Source organism: Octopus sinensis, linkage group LG3, assembly GCF_006345805.1.
Source record: "Octopus sinensis linkage group LG3, ASM634580v1, whole genome shotgun sequence".
Taxonomy (NCBI): Eukaryota; Metazoa; Mollusca; class Cephalopoda; order Octopoda; family Octopodidae; genus Octopus; species Octopus sinensis.
The window spans coordinates 140,122,524-140,139,898 of record NC_042999.1 but is presented as its reverse complement, the minus strand read 5'-3'; the positions used below and the strand labels follow the sequence as shown (position 1 = coordinate 140,139,898).

At 37.3% G+C, this 17,375-nt stretch overlaps 1 protein-coding gene across 5 annotated transcripts in view; it reads right to left on the bottom strand.

The window, feature by feature from the left end:
- LOC115209092 (proline-rich protein 5) overlaps positions 1 to 17,375 on the bottom strand; it is a 214,023-nt gene that overhangs the window by 55,310 nt on the left and 141,338 nt on the right. Inside the window, exon 1 of one of the 5 annotated variants that reach the window (XM_036501420.1) lies at positions 13,016 to 13,097. The exons of the other annotated variants lie outside the window; for them this stretch is intronic. Coding sequence (XP_036357313.1) covers positions 13,016 to 13,071 — 56 coding nt within the window. The 5' untranslated portion in view covers positions 13,072 to 13,097. Of the gene's footprint in view, positions 1 to 13,015; positions 13,098 to 17,375 lie in introns of those variants that run through there. 5 annotated transcript variants of the gene reach the window in all.

The window sequence follows — 17,375 nt, the reverse complement described above, 5'->3', positions numbered from 1 at the left end:
AGACAGCAAGATGGATATGATGGCAAAATGCCATACCAACTCACAAAGGTTGCAGATCAGAATATAATTAGGATGGTTGAGTATACGAAGACATAGATGGTGGCAAGTACCAGGGCATACCCTTGAGTTTCAGACGCCATAAGTGGCAGGATATTTTGAAGGAAGTGTGATTAAAGAGTGTGGAAGAGCGAGTAGTTAAAACTTGGGGATAGAGTCGGGGTGTGTGTGTAATGACAGAGGATAGTATTGATAAAGGAATGGGGCCATGAGGACAGGATTGGGGAGTGAGAGGTAGGCATAGTGTATGAAAGAGGAAATATGAGGAAGAGATGTAGATTGGTTTGTTGGGGTAGGGTGAATGAAGTTTTCTTGTTACACATGGGTGGAACACACAAGCCAGCGGCTAGCAGATAGCAATAATACAGTGATGCAGGGTGTGTGGACGGGACACACAAGTCAGGGCGGGGCTAGCCAGTGGCACAGGATTGGGGAGTGGGAAATGTGAGGAAGAGATGTAGAGTATGAGAAATTCTCTTGTTAAGTGTGTGTGTGGGGCAGCACTTCTAGAACTCAGTTTCACTGATGTGGGCATGTCTTAATAACTTCATATTGCCCAACATCTCCGTACATTGTCATTTCCTCCATGTGGCCCTACATTGTGAGATCAGTCCTTACCACTTCAACCCACATTTTCCTGAGTCTCCTTCTTCCATGAATACCACCCAATTTCAATGATCAGCACTTCTTTATGCAGCTATTCTCATTCATATGCATCACATGTCCAATCCAACGCAATCTCTCTTGCGTGCTACATTTGATTCCTCTTATGCCCAACTTTTTAATACATTTGCACTTATCTGTACATGTGCACTGATGTTGCACATCCAACAGGGCATACTACCTTCATTTCTCTCCAGTCTATGCATGTCTTCTGCATTCAGAGCCCATGTCTCACTACCATGAAGTATAGCTGTTACTCACAAGCACCATATAATCTAGAGTTCTTTTGTTGCCAACATAGGTGATAGCTCTCTGAATTTCCTCAACCCAGTACTTATTCTAGAAACAATACTTTCAGAGCATCCTCCACCATTGTTAATTTGGTCACCTAGGTAACAGAAACTATCTACAACCTCAAGAGGGCCTCCTGGGCATTTGAGAGAATCTAAGTCTTGTGTTCTTAGTGCTTATTGTTCCTGCACCTCTGCCACATACAAAGACTATCTGTTAATCTACCTGTGATTCCTCTGCACCTTTTATGTGTTCATAGTTTACACTGGGTGCAGCAAATGGAATTTCTTCCAACTCCTTTCCTACACATTGAGCAGGGCCATTTACCTGTTTTATCTTCTTTCTTATTAACAATAACTTTGATCTTAGCTAGGTTAACTTTAAGGCCCTTTGATTCCAGATTTTGTTTCGATGCCTGGAATTTCTTCTCCAATTCTGCTAAAGCACCTGCAATAAGAGCAAGGTCATCAGCATATAGCAGTTCCCACAGGCACCCAGTTTAGAATTCCTCTGTTATGACCTGGAGGACTATAATGAATAAGAGTGGACTGAGAACTGAGCTCTGGTGAACTCCTACCTGTATGCTAAATTCATCACTGTATTCATGGCCAACACTCACCTGACTGACAGCACCACCGTATATGGCTTGTACAGCTCTAACAAGCCACTCCTCCACTCCTAACCTCCTTAGAGACCACCAAATAACAGAGCAGGGAACTCTGTCAAAAGCTTTCTACAAGTTGATGAAGGCTAAGTGCAAAGGCTTACTTTTGGCCAAGTACTTCTCCTGCAGCTGTCTCACTTGGAAGATGGCATCTATGGTACTCTTCCAAAGTAGAAAACAAAACTGCATCTCAACTAGTTTAATTCTATTTCTAATCAACTGAGCTATAATCCTCTCAGTAACTTTCATGACGGTCTAGTAATGTAATGCCTCTGTAGGTGTTTCTCTCTAAGGCATCACCTTTACCCTTGTAGTAGCTAACTATAATACTACTACACCAGTCATTGGGAATGGTGCTTTCCTGAATAACCTGTTTAACTATATGGGTGACTAAGCTATCTCCTATACCACCGAAAATTTAATCATCTTGGCACTGATTCCTGATGGCCCAGGGGCTTTTCCTGTCTTATCTATTATGCTGTTTCAGCTACTTCTTTTGCTGTGTATACCTGATGCCTACCTGCCCATTTGGCTACCTGATATAATTCTCTGTTTCCACTGTTTTTCCAGGCCTGTCTTTTGCTTTTATAGCACTGTCAACCTCCTTGCTCCCCATCATGTCACCCTTGGTCTAGCTGGGACTCTGCACCAACTGCAGATTTTGTCCATAGCCCTCAGTAGATTCTCCTGCAGGAACTTCCAATTGTCCTCTAAGCTATATGACCCTAACTCTTCCTCTTTTGTCAGAAGCTTCCATGAGTCTCTAAATTGTCTCTTTGCTGGGCCTTTGAGATTCCATAGTTTTTTCCAGATTGGTTTATTTCTCCAAGTCTTTCTAGCTCTAATTCTGAAGTCACTAACTAGTAACCTATGTTGGGTTATACACTCTTCACCTGGGAAAGACTTCATTTTTAAGCACCCACCTATCTCATTGCTTGGTGGGGAGGTAGTCAATCTGGCTTATGTGCTCACCAGACTGATAAGTGATTAGGTGGCTGGTTGGTTTTTTGAAGTTAGTGTTGCAACAAATATAAATACTATACATATACAAATATATATATATATATATATATACATACATACATACAAATATATATAAACTGGGCCTCGGAGGCAAAGTGGCTGAGTTCCTTTCGAGTGTTGGGCTCACAGAGGCAATGACCAAGACCTTTGGCATTATGTCATGCTTGAGAAGAAGACCCATCAAGCCAGCAAAATCGCAGTTGTGGCAGATACCGGTGCCACACAAATGGCATCTGTGCAAGTGGCATGTAAAAGAACCCATCACACACTCAGAGATGTCAGCATCCAGCCATAGAAAACCATGCCAAATCAGACTGGAGTCTGGTGCAGCCTTCCAGCTTACCAGCCCTGGTGAAACCGTCCAACCCATGCCAGTATAGACAACGGATGTTAAATGATGATGATGCATATACATACATACAAATGAAGACATTTGAAAAATATCACAAATATAATTTACAGAACTGTACATAAGTTTTCTTTCAGGTGAACGTTTCTGTGTATAGTTCTGTGAAATAGGTTTTGAAATACAACAGGCTACGCTGAAGAGTTACAGATATTTGCACTTTGCAAGTATTAATAATGAAATCATGATACGTAGGTTGTTTACATTCTGGCATTTGCTGAGATCTTTTTCTTGAGAACACACTCTTCGTGGTAAGGCGATTTGATGTCTATCTTTAGCATATAGGAATCCACTTTAGTGGTCATTCCTTTTATTAATTGTAATATGATTTTTAAATCTTCGGATTTTTTTGAATATGCTAGACCACTTGTTTAAATTGATGTTGATTGATTGATATCAATTTCTATCCTCATTATTTGATACACAGAAATGTATAAATATAAATATATCTAAATTCAGGATCAGCTACAGCAATAATCTAGTGTTCAAAGGCTCTCAATGTGCCTGCAACTGTGTGCTGCCATCTGTTGGCATGCTACAGAACTAGTCTGGGAATTTTTTGATATCACCTCATAGGTAGAAAATCTATAAAGTACCCATTGCAAACTTTGGACACACAGGAAGCACAATGGAATCATAGGAAGGTTAACAGAGGAAACAGACTGTGTTACATAGAAAACTGATTTCATTGAATGCCTAGGAGAAACCTTAGAGGTAATAGACGGTCTCTGTTACCTAGGTGACCTAATTAACAGAAGAAGATGTTCTGAAAGTCTAAATTGCAAGACTAAGAACTGGCTCGAGAAGTTCAGAGCTATTACCTTTGTGGATAAAAAAAGTGACCTCTCCCTCTCAGAGAGTAAGGCAGATTCTATGATACTTGTGTACAAATAACAATGCCACATGGTAGTGAAACATGAGCCATAAATGCAGGGTAAATGCAAAGACTAGAAAGAAATGAAGCTAGCATGCTTCATTGGATGTTAAACATCAGTGTGTATGTACAATAAAGTGCAAATGTATTGAGTGAAAAATGGGACATAAAAGGCATTGAGTGTAGAGTGCAAGAAAGAAGACTGTGTTAATATGCTCATGTGATGCATATGGATAGAAAGTACTAATTGCTAAATGTGGATGGAAATTGTGAAAGAGAGAGACCCAGAAAGAAGTGGAACGATGTGCTGAAGGCTGACCTCAGAATTTTGAATCTTATAGAAGAGATGACAAAAGACTGGTTTGACTGGCCACATGCAGTACTCAAGAAGACTCATCTATCTCTCTATCATTAACTCTTGTCATCTGTCTAACTGCAATATTTTGCTCCTATAATTAAATGAGAGCAGAACTGCATATTTTACATTGGTGAGGGTTGGTGACTGAAAGGGCTTCAACAAATTCTGTCTGACTACCGCAACAATGGAAAAGTGAATGTTAAATGATGATGATATATCATCAACATCAATTAATGACCATTTTCCATAGTGGCATGGGTTGGAGTTTAGTAGGATTCAATGAGCTGCAGGGCTGTATTGTGCTTTACGTCAGCTTTGGCATGATTTCCATGGCTGGATACCCTTCCTAACACCAACCACTTCACAGTCTACTGGGTGCTTCTTTGTTGGTATTGGTGTACTGGGTGCATTTTTTGTGCTACCAGCATTAGTAAGGTTGCCAAGTGACTTGCAAGATGCACACAATTCACAGATATGCACATATATGTGAGTATGTATGTATCATCATGTGGTGTTATGGGCTGTGATGGAGCTATGTGGTGTTGGTGGAGGGGATTGCAGATGAGGTGGACGAAGTAAGGCTTGCAGGGGCCGGTGAGACAGGCAGAGGGCATGAGACACGTGTGGTCATTTCGAGCAGAGACGGCAGTAAGACAAGACATATTTATTTCATGAGTGACCGATTCATTCCGCTGAGGTCAACAGGGAAGGCCTTTTGTATTTCTTTTTCCCATTTGCTTCTTTTTCTGTTGTCCTTTTCTTCCATCACACTACACATGATATACACACAAATGTATAAGCATGTGACTATGTATGAAATGAAAGACAGAAAGAAAAAGTGACATAACAAATGAACATTTCTGTCCCCTCTCACTAACCCATAACAACTCCATTATAATACTCAGTTTCTGTACATCTGGCTCCATCCCCATTTATTCTCAACAGGACATGGAAATTTGCTTTTGTTTTTTTCGCCTCCATTAATTATATTGGGTTGAATCGGATCACCTTGTGAAATTTGGTAAATTATATACACAATAATCTCGATGTGCATACTAAGACACACATTACAGATCTACAATTAAAAGAGTTAGAACAGAATATTTCTTGATTAATGATAGCTCAACTAAAAAAAAAAAAAAAAAAAAAAGAAAAAATCAATGCATGCCATTTAAATTTTTTATACAGACTTCTATAGAGTGGTCTGTAACATTTAGCATGTTGTTAAAGCAAGAAGGAAAATTCAGGTGGCTTGACCTATTGCTTCTAATCTACTATTCCTGACCTTTGCATGCTGCTAATGTGATTTAACACCACTGCAAATTTCTACATGGTTGCTCAACTAGCTAAAAATAGTGGCTAAATCTCTCAAATCATACCTCATTGTCATAGAAAAGAATGGGCACATTAGACAAAGTAACCCTAGGGTGTCTGGAAAAGTAAAGGAAAGACAAGGTAGTGATGTTAAGCCTGCTCAAAAAAAGCTGACTTAAGGCTAAACAAAACAGCAGCTCCTTCTAGTGAAATTCAAGCAGACTCCAATATCTATATTCATTGTTTTACAGTCATTTTCCCAAGCCAGCATGAGTTAGACGAATATATATATATATATATATTTGTCTCTCTCATATATATATATATATATACACACACACATACACCGGAGTAAACACATAAATGTGAAACAAGGTGGGAAAAAGAGTACTCAAATACCAGTGGTAGAGTAATATGCTTTATTTAAAGCAGCGGAAAATTCAACAAAACCTGTTACTCTGAGTTTCACGTTCCCATTCGTCGGACAGTTTTTGCTAAAATAGATCCGATATGCCAATTGACATATCGGATCTAAAACTGTCCGACGAACGGGAACGTGAAACTCAGAGTAACAGGTTTTGTTGAATTTTCCGCTGCTTTAAATAAAGTATATATATATATATTTTCGTCTCTCTCATATATATATATATATTAATTAGAGACATTGTTTTACAACCAGATGCCTTTCCTGTTTTTCATCAGCAGTTGTAGCTCAGTGATTTTTGGAGAAGCACAAATGTACATGCACACTTTGTTTCAGTCTCTGACGACTTAATCCACTCAAGGCTTTGGTTAGCCTGGTGTTACAGTAGAAGAGTTTTTTTGTTTTTTTAAAATCAGGACAAATTTAATTTGGATTCTTGTCTTTTGCTATTCGAGTCTACTACTCATTGTCTGACAAAAACTTTCCTAAAATGTCAAACAGAAGTGCAGTTCACTGTAATAAGCAATATATTGAAAGTTTCATTTGTTTGCCATATGGAATATAGCTTGGAAACAAGTGGTTAGAGTGTCAAAACAAAATGCCTTGCGTAAGTGATGGCCTCTTATGTTCTAAGTTCAAATTTCGCTGCTGTCAGTTCAGCTTTTCATTCTTATGGTGTCAATAAAGTAAAGCACTTCCTTTTGTGTGCCATAGATGTGAATGGAATTTTAATGAAAAGAATCAAATTAATGTATTGGGTTCCGGTTTGTGTCAACATCTCCTAGTCTAATTTAGCCTCTCTAATTTTAATAAATTCTGCAGATCGCATTAGAAGTTATTGTTTACGGGTGGCACATCTCCATTACAGAATAACGAAAGCTCAACAATTATTAAATTATATTTCCAACTAGTTGAGTAGGAACTGAATGAATTTAAAACTGATAACCACCCCTCTTTCTTTCTCTTTTTGTATCATAATAAACATGGGAACTGTAACGTAATGGAAGAGAAGACAAGCACCTTCCGTTGCAATGTAGAACACCATATCAAAAGTGTAGTAAATCTAACAGCAAGTCAGCTAGATGAATTGTAATTCTTTATGGAGATTTTTAAAACACTTCCTTCAGTTCTGCTGGTCCTGCAGCAGTGAACTGTAACTACCCAAAAATACAGCCAAATGAAGTAGGTCGGCAAGAATGACCTGCTAAGTGGTGTTCATGGACACAATGCATGCGACAAAACTTTGGTAAACTGACACTTATTTGAGCTGCAGCTGCAACTAAATTCAGCAAAGGCATGAGCCAGCATAGTAACCACTTTGTAGTAAATTAGATCCGCTAGAACTAGCAGCTGAATCACAAACAACAATCTTAAAGATATTAGGTTGTCAAGAAAGTTCTTGCAGTTTTTAACCTTTAAATTCAGATGTACATATCTTGGCTCAAACAATACTTCATATATCAAAATAAACACCATCAGAATCAATACACTTTTGCCAACGCGAAACAAGTTTATTTATGCCAGTAGCTGCATTCTGGTGGCGATGAAGTCAAAGGAGTGTTTGGCATCGTCTTAGTTTTTGAAGCAGGAAGTTGTCAAAATGCTTGAAAAATTGGTAGTCGGTAAGGGAAAGGTCTGGTAAGCATGGCAGATGAGGCAGCGTTTTGTAGCCCAATTCGCTCAGCTTCTGCAGGGTCAGTTGTGCAATGTGCAGCCGAGCATTGTCATGGAGAAGAATTGGTGCTTTTCTATTGACCAATGCTGGCTGTTGTTGTCAGAGTTTCTCATGCATTTCATCCATTTGCTGACAGTACTTCTCTGCCATAATGGTTTCACCTGGATCCAAAAAGCTGTGATGGATGAAACTGGCCGCAGACCACCAGTCACCATGACCTTCTTTCGGTGCAACTTTGGCTTTGGGAAGTGCCGTGGAGCTTCAACGGCGTCCAACCACTGAGCTGAGTGTTGCCAGTAAAGAATCCTCTTATCATCACAAGTCACAATCTGGTCAAGAAACGGGTTATTCTTGTTGCATAAAAGAAGGGAAGATGACACTTCAAAACGGTGTTTTTTATTTTTCTTGTCATTCAATTTGTGCAGCACCCATTTCTCAGGTATTTTTGTTTTTCTAATCTCAAGTGGTTGGAAATTGTCGTATACGTTGCGTCTAGTTCAGAAGCAAGCTTTCGAACAGTTCTGCGTGGATTGGCTTCCACTAAGGCTCTTAGTTGATCGTTGTCAACATCCAATGGCCAACCACTACATTTAACATTTTCAAGACTCGTTATCGCTACGAAATTTCTTGAACCACCATTGTGCTGTATGTTTATTAGTGGTTCCTGGGCCAAATGCATTGTTGATATCGCGAGCTGTTTCAGCAGCTTTTCGGCCTAGCTTGAACTGGAATAAGAAAATTGTGTGAATTTGCTTTTTGTCCATGTTGTATTGAATGTTCCGGAAAAAATGGCCTAATTATTCAAAAAGAAAAAGAGTACGTCAATTAGATAGAGCGAAAAACGGGCTTTAAAATGATATATGAAGTCAAAGTAACTTAACGAAAATTAATTTGAAAATTCATCCTTTAAAACCAAAATTAGAAATTCCGCAAGAACTTTCTTGACAACCTAATAGCTGTATCAGAAATTGTAGGATGGTCATGGCTGGAATGTTTTTGATTACAGGTCTGTTCAAGGCGGCGAGCTGGCAGAATCGTTAGCACTCCAGACAAAATGCTTTGCAGCATTTCAGCCGTCTTTACGTTTTGAGTTCAAATTCCATCGAGGTCGACTTTTCCTTTCCTCCTTTTGGGGTTGATGAAATAAGTACCAGTTAAGCACTGACAGATGTTTTTGACTTGCTCCCTCCCTTAAATTTCAGGCTTTGTGTCTATAGTAAAAAGGATTATAGGTCAGTTCAATTAGAAATGACCTGGCTAACCAACCACAAGGTATTTTGTCCAGTGCAATCCTCGTACATGCAATTCTGCAACCTAAATCATAATTCCTAATAGAGTAACAAGCACCCCCCCCCCCAATGTCTGTGGCAGATATAGTCGCTTAAATCGACACCAGTGTTTGACTAGTATTTATCTTAATGATCCCAGAAGAATAAAAAGCAAAGTCGACTTCTGAGAGAATTGAACTGAGGATATTATTCTAGAAAGATAGTTATAAATTTGGTACTTTATTAACGCACCCAAAGGGCAATGTTCCTTGTAATCTGTGTATGCAAACAGACGTTTTACAACACACAAAAAAAGTATGTATGCACACAAGATCCCAAGGTTCTTGAAATGTGTAACTATTTTCTATCTTTTACTTGTTTTAGTCATTAGATGCAGCCATGCTGGGGTACCATCTTGAACAATTTGTTTTAGTCGAATGAATCGACCTGGGTACTTTTTTTTTTATAGTTCATGGTTAGCAACAGGGGTTGTTGTATATGCGAATAAACATTCAAAAATTAGGGAATAAAGTAGATAAAATTCAGGCTACATAGGGTTCATAGATAGCGGAACCTTGGAAGTAGTAAATTATCCGGATCTTTTCCGTTTGAACGGCAGTTTTTTCTTGTGGTATCATATGAAATTGTCACCCATAATTATGACCCTAGTATCGATCTATTGCATTTCAATCTGTTTTAGGGTTAGAGGTGGAGGGAAGGGTATCTTTTTTTTCTTCAGAAATGTAAATAAACCCAATCTGTTTCTTAAACGAGGGACATATTCATATAGCACAGAATGTTTTCACTTCAAACAGACGTCATTTATTGGTTGAAATTGCAGAAATTGAAGAAAGAAAAAACAACAAATCTTACAAACCATAGAATTTTCTCAAGAAAGCCAAGAGAAAAAGATGTTTCATAAACACATTCTACCAGTATACGAAGTTTAAAAGTGTTTAGTTACGTGGAAATTATTTTAAAAAACTGCTGTTCAAACCGAAAAGATCCAGTTATCCAAACGAAGGGTAGACCATAAGCTGGTCTTCAGGTCAAGGATACCTTGATTATATGATGTTTACAGTGGAAATAAAGAATACGTATCCGTTTTCGGCGTAACAAAAATCCTAACCCTAAACATCGGGTGTGTGTATTCTTTACTTTCGAAGTTTACATTATCGTTAGGGGATCCCATGTTAACTCGTTGGGGATTCGATCGTAATGCGTAGAAAGTACAGTTTGAGAGGAAAGCATAACTGTGAACAAGTAAAAATAAAGGTGCGCGCGCGCATAATGAGCTTCGTTCAGTTTCCGTTTACCAAATCCACTCACAAGGGTTTGGTTGGCCCGAGGTTAGGATCTTTTCGGTTTGAACGGCAGTTTTTAACATACCCCACCCCTAACTAACCCTAACCCTAAAACAGATTGAAATGCAATAGATCGATACTAGGGTCATAATTATGGGTGACAATTTCATATGACACCGCTAGAAAAAACTGCCGTTCAAACCGAAAAGATCCTAGGTTATAGTAGAAGACACATGTCTAAGGTGCTACGCAGTGTGACTGAACCTGGAACTATGCGGTTGAAAGCAAAGAAAACAAATTTCTGCATACACCTGTAGGAGAAAAAAAAATGAACATTATAGGCGCAGGAGTGACTGTGTTGTAAGTAGCTTGCTAACCAACCACATGGTTCCAGGTTCAGTCCCATTGCGTGGCATCTTGGGCAAGTGTCTTCTACTATAGCCTCGGGCCGACCAAAGCCGTGTGAGTGGATTTGGTAGATGGAAACTGAAAGAAGCCCGTCGTGTGTGTGTGTGTCTCCCAACATCGCTTGACAACCGATGCTGGTGTGTTTACGTACCCGTAACTTAGCGGTTCGGCAAAACAGACCGATAGAATAAGTACTAGGCTTACAAAGAATAAGTCCTCGAGTCGATTTGCTCGACTAAAGGCGGTGCTCCAGCATGGCCGCAGTCAAAATGACTGAAACGAATAAAATAAAAGAATTGTCGAAGTGGGTTGAAAAGCAAAGATGACCCCAGCGGTATTTGTAATCAGAACGTAAAATAATCACAACAAACGTAAGAGGTTTCGTCTAATGCTCCAACGATTCTGCCTTTCTAATATTATAGGTACAATGGTTCCTAACTTACGCAATAGAGTTTCAATTTTTGAGGAGTGGAGCTCAGTCAATTACATTGACTCTTCCTAACAAAATAGAACTAGGCGGGATTTGTTCTCAGAACATAAAATGTCGGAACGAATACTTTAAGTTTAAAAAATTTTTTTGTCCGATGCTCTAACGATTCAGTCAAACCGCCGCACAATTATACAAATGAATGCAAGAATCAATCATTTCAAACACACCAGCGAAAATGTCATTGGGAAAGAGGCGCGAACGCTTGTTGATTTTGAACTTTATTCTCAACTGGCTTCAATTGACATTCAACGTTAATAGGATAAACTCCTATAGATTTAATCCGTAACTCGGTTTCTAATTTCACGACTTTCGTTGTTGATAATTCATGCAACGTCCTGACTTCAACAGCTATAATAAAATTTGAGGTTTTAAATCCGTATTAGAAAACCTATAAAGCTAAATTGGGAGAAGCTGGAATGAAGAGAGAGCTGCCGTTATTTGGAGAAATGAAGATAATGACTGACTGACAGACTTGGTGCTGTAGGTAGAAAACCAATGTTTATTTCTTTATGACATATAATTGATATAGCAAAGAATTTATGATAGAAAAACTTGGAGATCGTTATAACTGTTAAACGATGAAAATAGGGGAAAACGCCCAGATAGCTTTTTAGTTAGTCTCCCATAAAAAACTTGATTGAAATTTACTAGGAAAAGTTTAGATGTTTAAAGTTGAAACGCTTGGAATTACAAATAAAATTTCAGTCTTTGTATGTAGAAATTTTTCTTAAAAAAAAAAAAATTTAACGATTCGCTCTATAAATTTCAATAGGTTGTCGAAATTTTTTGTGATTGTATAACACCATTTGGCAAAGTATAGTAGAAAATAATTGCCTGCGAACCGATTCTACAATTCGGTTTCGATTCCCAAGAGTAACTCTTCTGCTTAAGTTTTAAATTACGAAAGGTTTAATAGTTTTAGTTGTCCTATGCCCTCAAGTTTATTCTGTTTTATTAAACCATAACCCATCATTTACCAGCACATTCAGAGTTAAAAAATACTTATCAAGCAACAACTTCTATTTCTATGACAACAGAAGTTTAGAATGATGACAAATGAGTGCCAAAATCTTTTTTCTAATCGTAGAGAAGGAAAAGGACTTGTAGAGAGAGAGAGAGAGAGAAAGTAAACTAATGCAAAATTATCCAAGATTCCCACTTTTCCTCCACAAGAAGTCTTCAATTTAGTGTCTAACCTAGGGAAGACAGCAGGAAGAATCAGAACAATCTAGGTTAGAAAATAAACATACCTTTCATAAAAATTGTCTTCTCGGAATGAATGTAAACATTCCAAGTCTAGAATATCAAGTTAAACAACGGGTTAATATAACGCCGATGGATTCCGAATCAAAATATATCTTGTCTTGGTAGAGGGATTGATAAATCCATTGAACGTCCTTTTAAGATTTTGAATAAGATTTGATAGGAACAAAGTATTATATATACAAATATTACGAAAAATATTTCAAATTACTGACGAGAAAAGAAACAACTTTTAAAGTTTAGGTTACAGCTCCAATTTTTATCTTCTATCTTAAGAGTTATAATAATAGCTTTTTGAGAGACAACAGTCTGTGAAACGGCTATGTTGGAAATGCAAATCAGATTGTTGGGTCGGGTCAGCGGGAACTCACAAACTTACTGAAATAAATAATTTTTGCATTTCTATGACCTCAAACGGATTCTTCCCGTTTTCGAGAGAAGTTTAAAGAGAATTATAATGTACATACTTTTAGTGCGGGATGCATGAAGTTGTCGAGTCATTAAAAAATTAGTAACAATAATTAAACACTTACATCGCATATTGATCAGATTTTCGTCTTTTTAAGCAAGATAGTAGATTGTGTGCCATTATTATTAAAAGGGAAAAACTGAAACAATTGTTCTTAAACATCAGCGAACGCAGCTCATAACTTCATTTCACATTAAATTGTTGTTTCAATATGCAAATTTAAATAGACATAAAATTAGCGTAGCACGGGAAAATTGAAATGTTAACAAAAACGATCCTTTTTTTTTTTTTTTAATAAGCGTGAAATCTTTGTCAAATTTAGCTAACAGTATACCTGGGTAAGAATTATTTTTGTATTTCTGTCCTCACATGTCTTTGTATTTTCCCCTCTTCGTTTGCCCCTTGTGGGTAATAAAGAAACAAAGAAGTAATTTTGTACACCGAATAGTAACAAGTTTGTTAAATAGAAAGGTTTGTATAGTTTATTTTGGAAGTTTGAAATAATGTAATATCTTCTAGCTATTGGCAATGGATTTCATATTTGGGACAATAATCTACAAGATATTTGTCTGTAATCCCAATGATAACTGTGACGATAGTTTCCTACAGAATAGATTTGTATTGTATAGAGTATATATGATGACCAGGCTGTAATTCTGACACAGAAGACAGTATCTATAAAAGTGCTTATGCATACATACATAAAGTACAGTAAAAATAACGAATCAGGTAGGAATGAGGCTCATCTCTATTTTTACTTTCGTTTTGTTCATTCATTCTAATAATAAAACGATCGGGTAGTTAAAGGACATAGGAGTGCAAATCACAGGTTAATGGGGTTGAAATAGACTTCAGGCGTTTCGTTGAGTTTCTTTTCGAAAACATTTATTCGACATAACTTTAGTCCATCCATCTACCAGCAATGTCATCAGAAAGGGTTACTATAACAGACTAATGTCCTTTCCAGCTGGATATTTCTCTATCATCCGCTTTACGCTATGGAAAAAGTGAACTCGAAACTGCATTTTTGACTTAATTTACCAGGTGCTTACTTTTTCCGAAAGTCATTCGCTTCGAGAGAAAACAATTGTATCATTTGTTTTCTGCCGTGGTAGGCATCTTTAAGAGTTGAGTCAACGTGAAAACCATTGTGTCGTCGTACGATCTACTATACTGTCCACCGAATTCTTTGCTCTTTCGGTCAAGCAAAAGTGTTTGACCCGAACAAAAAACAAAGCAAAAAAAAAATAGTGCAATAGGTGTACAACAACACGTAGTAAACGAATATGAAGAAAAAAAATTTTACCGGGAAGTGGTGAGAGGACTCGGAACATTCCCGATGTGAATTTTCAAGTCCTCTCCCCCGTTCACCAGCGCTCATTCTTTTTTTTTTTTTTCATAATCGTTTACTACATGTTGTTGTACACCTATTGCACTATTGGATCTTTTCGGTTTGAACGGCAGTTTTTTAAAAATAATTTCCACGTAACTAAACACTTTTAAACTTCGTATACTGGTAGAATGTGTTTATAAAACATCTTTTTCTCTTGGCTTTATTGAGAAAATTCTATAGTTTGTAAGATATTTGTTGTTGTTTTTTTTCCTTCAATTTCCGCAATTTCAACCAATCAATGACGTCTATTGAGGTGAAAACATTCTGTGCCGTATGAATATGTCCTTCGTTTAAGAAACAGATTGGGTTTATTTACATTTCTGAAGAAAAAAAGATACCCTTCCCCCCACCCCTAACCCTAACCCTAAAACAGATTGAAATGGGGTCGTAATTATGGGTGACAATTTCATATGACACCGCTAGAAAAAACTGCCGTTCAAACCGAAAAGATCCACACTATTTTTCTTTTTTTTTTTTAGTTTGACCCAGGTGGTCATTTCCAAGTATAACTAAGTTGGAGGCTAACATAGTGGTTTTCAAACTGAGAAGTACCCCACCACCCATGTTAGTAAAAATTTTGGTAAATTTTGATCCTTTCACCCGCACGATTTTCACTATAAAAAAAAAAACTCGGATTTTTTGCGTGGAATCAAGTACTCTCATCTCCTAATATGCTGCAAACTCCTTATTTTTGTTCGGAAAAATTCAGCGCCAAAAATTGCAAAAAGAAAATCTAATTTTGGCGCCAAAATGTGTTTCATTTTTGTGTGTGGGGAGAGTTAGTGAGTGATGAAGTTTACCTAAACACTGAATGAGTAACAATCTATCATATATATATATATATATATATATATCATCACCATCATCGTTTAACGTCTGCTTTTCATGCTGGCATGGGTTAGACGGTTTGACTGAGGACGGCAACCCAGGAAAATTTATTCGGGATTACTATATATATTATATACAGTGATTTTAAGAGGTAGGAAAAAGATATTTTGATAATATTTTACTCATTCATTTCAAACTTTTTGGAATTTTCAATCTAATGTAATCCACACTCTCTCAAAAACGTATTTCTGCTAAATGTTATGGGTAAAGAAAGAAATAGCAAAAAATATTTGAAAATGAGGGTGGGGGTGAAATTTTCGAGGGTTCCACCCCACTCCACCCCATTTTTCGAATCCAAAAAAGGGTTTTAAAGCATATTAGGTCACCGGAATTCAGTCAACAAAGAAAAAAAATTTTCCAATGATTCCGGATATAGTAGGGGCGGTTTTCCACCCACCCCACTTTTTTTCCAAACAAAAATAAGGAATCTGCAGCATATTATGAGGTCAAGGTACTTGATTCAATGAAAAAAAAATTTCTTTCTTCTTAGTGAAAATCGTGCAGGTGAAAAGATCAATGGGGGTGGAGGTGAAATTTCCGAGGCTTCCACCTCACCCTACCCCATTTTGTAGCATATAAGGAGGTCACCAGAATCCATTCAACGAAAAAAAAAAATCCCAATGATTCCGGGATAGGGGAGGGGCGGTTTTCCACCCACCCCGCTTTTTTCCGAACAAAATAAGGAGTTTGCAGCATATCAGGTCAGGGTACTTGATTCCACGCAAAAAAATCGAAGTTTCTTTTTTTTTTTTTCTTAGTGTAAATCGTACAGGTGAAAGAATCATATACCAAAATTTTTGCACGCCCTCCTATTAATAAGAAGATACAGAGTTTGCATCCATATAATTCTTTTTTCAATACAGTGTCGATAAGTTTAAAGTCATCTGTATTTTATTAGTTTGCCAACTTCTCTATGACAGGAATTACTAGACTAATATATTTTAAGTGGCGAGATCTCTTCCCACAAAAAATTGTAGAGGATGGCTTCGTCATCTCATACCTCTAGGAAATTTTTCTTAGTCGAAATTCATATTTTCAGCCATTCCATATCTCTTTTCTCTTTGAATCCGTCTTTTATCTTGTACTTAGTGTTATATATATATCAGACATTATAAATGATCAAATTAAGCCAATCACCACTGATGTAACTTCAGCCGAACTAACAGCTCTTATTGGGCTTCACGATTCGACATTAATGATCTGTCTTCTAAACGATAAAAAGTTAATTATAAATGTAAGAATAGAAAAAAACGTTTCATGAAGATGCACACTGAATGGTTTACATATTCTCGAAACATATGAAATAAGTGATGAACATATGAAACGCAAGTTAACTGAAATATTGAATATTATTTAAAAACAAAGCAGGAAAATTAGCAAGACAGAAAGGTGTTGCATATCTACAGATTTCTGCCTCTACGACTTTGGATGATCATGACTTTCAGAAAAATGGATATTTTTTTTAATGAAATTTCCTACGAATATGTGTTATATCATGTAGATTCCGAATATATAAAACTTTGGGGGGTAGGTGGGGAATTTTGGAAAATTCAAAGGCGTCTACTTCAATTCGTTTTAACTTTCAAGAAAATAGATATTTTTAAATGAAATTTTCTACAAATATACCTCGGACTATGTAGATTCCGTGAACATAGGGGAAAACAATTAGGGGTTATTTTCGAGGACCGTTCCCCACTCGGGGGGGGGGGGGTCGGAACAAGTCGTTCATATTTGTTTCGTTTTCTACGTTTTGTGCGTTTGTGTATCCGTAGATTTCTAGTCTCCATTCACATTGCTGCTTAAGTAGAAATCTACGGATGCATAAACGCACAAAACGGAGAAAATGAAACAAATATGGAAGACTTGTTCCGAAACACTCCCGAGTGGAGAACAGTCCTCAAAAGTAACCCCCAATTGTTCCCCCCCCCAAATTCCTATGTTCTCGGAATCTACATAGTCCGCGGTATATTAGTAGAAAATTTCATTTAAAAATATCAATTTTCTTGCAAGTTAAGACGAATTGAAGTGGACGCCAGTGAATTTTCCGAAATTCCCCACCCCACCCCTTAAAACACCTTCCCCCAAAAGTTTTGTATATTCGGAATCTACATAATATAACACATATTGGTAGAAAATTTAATAA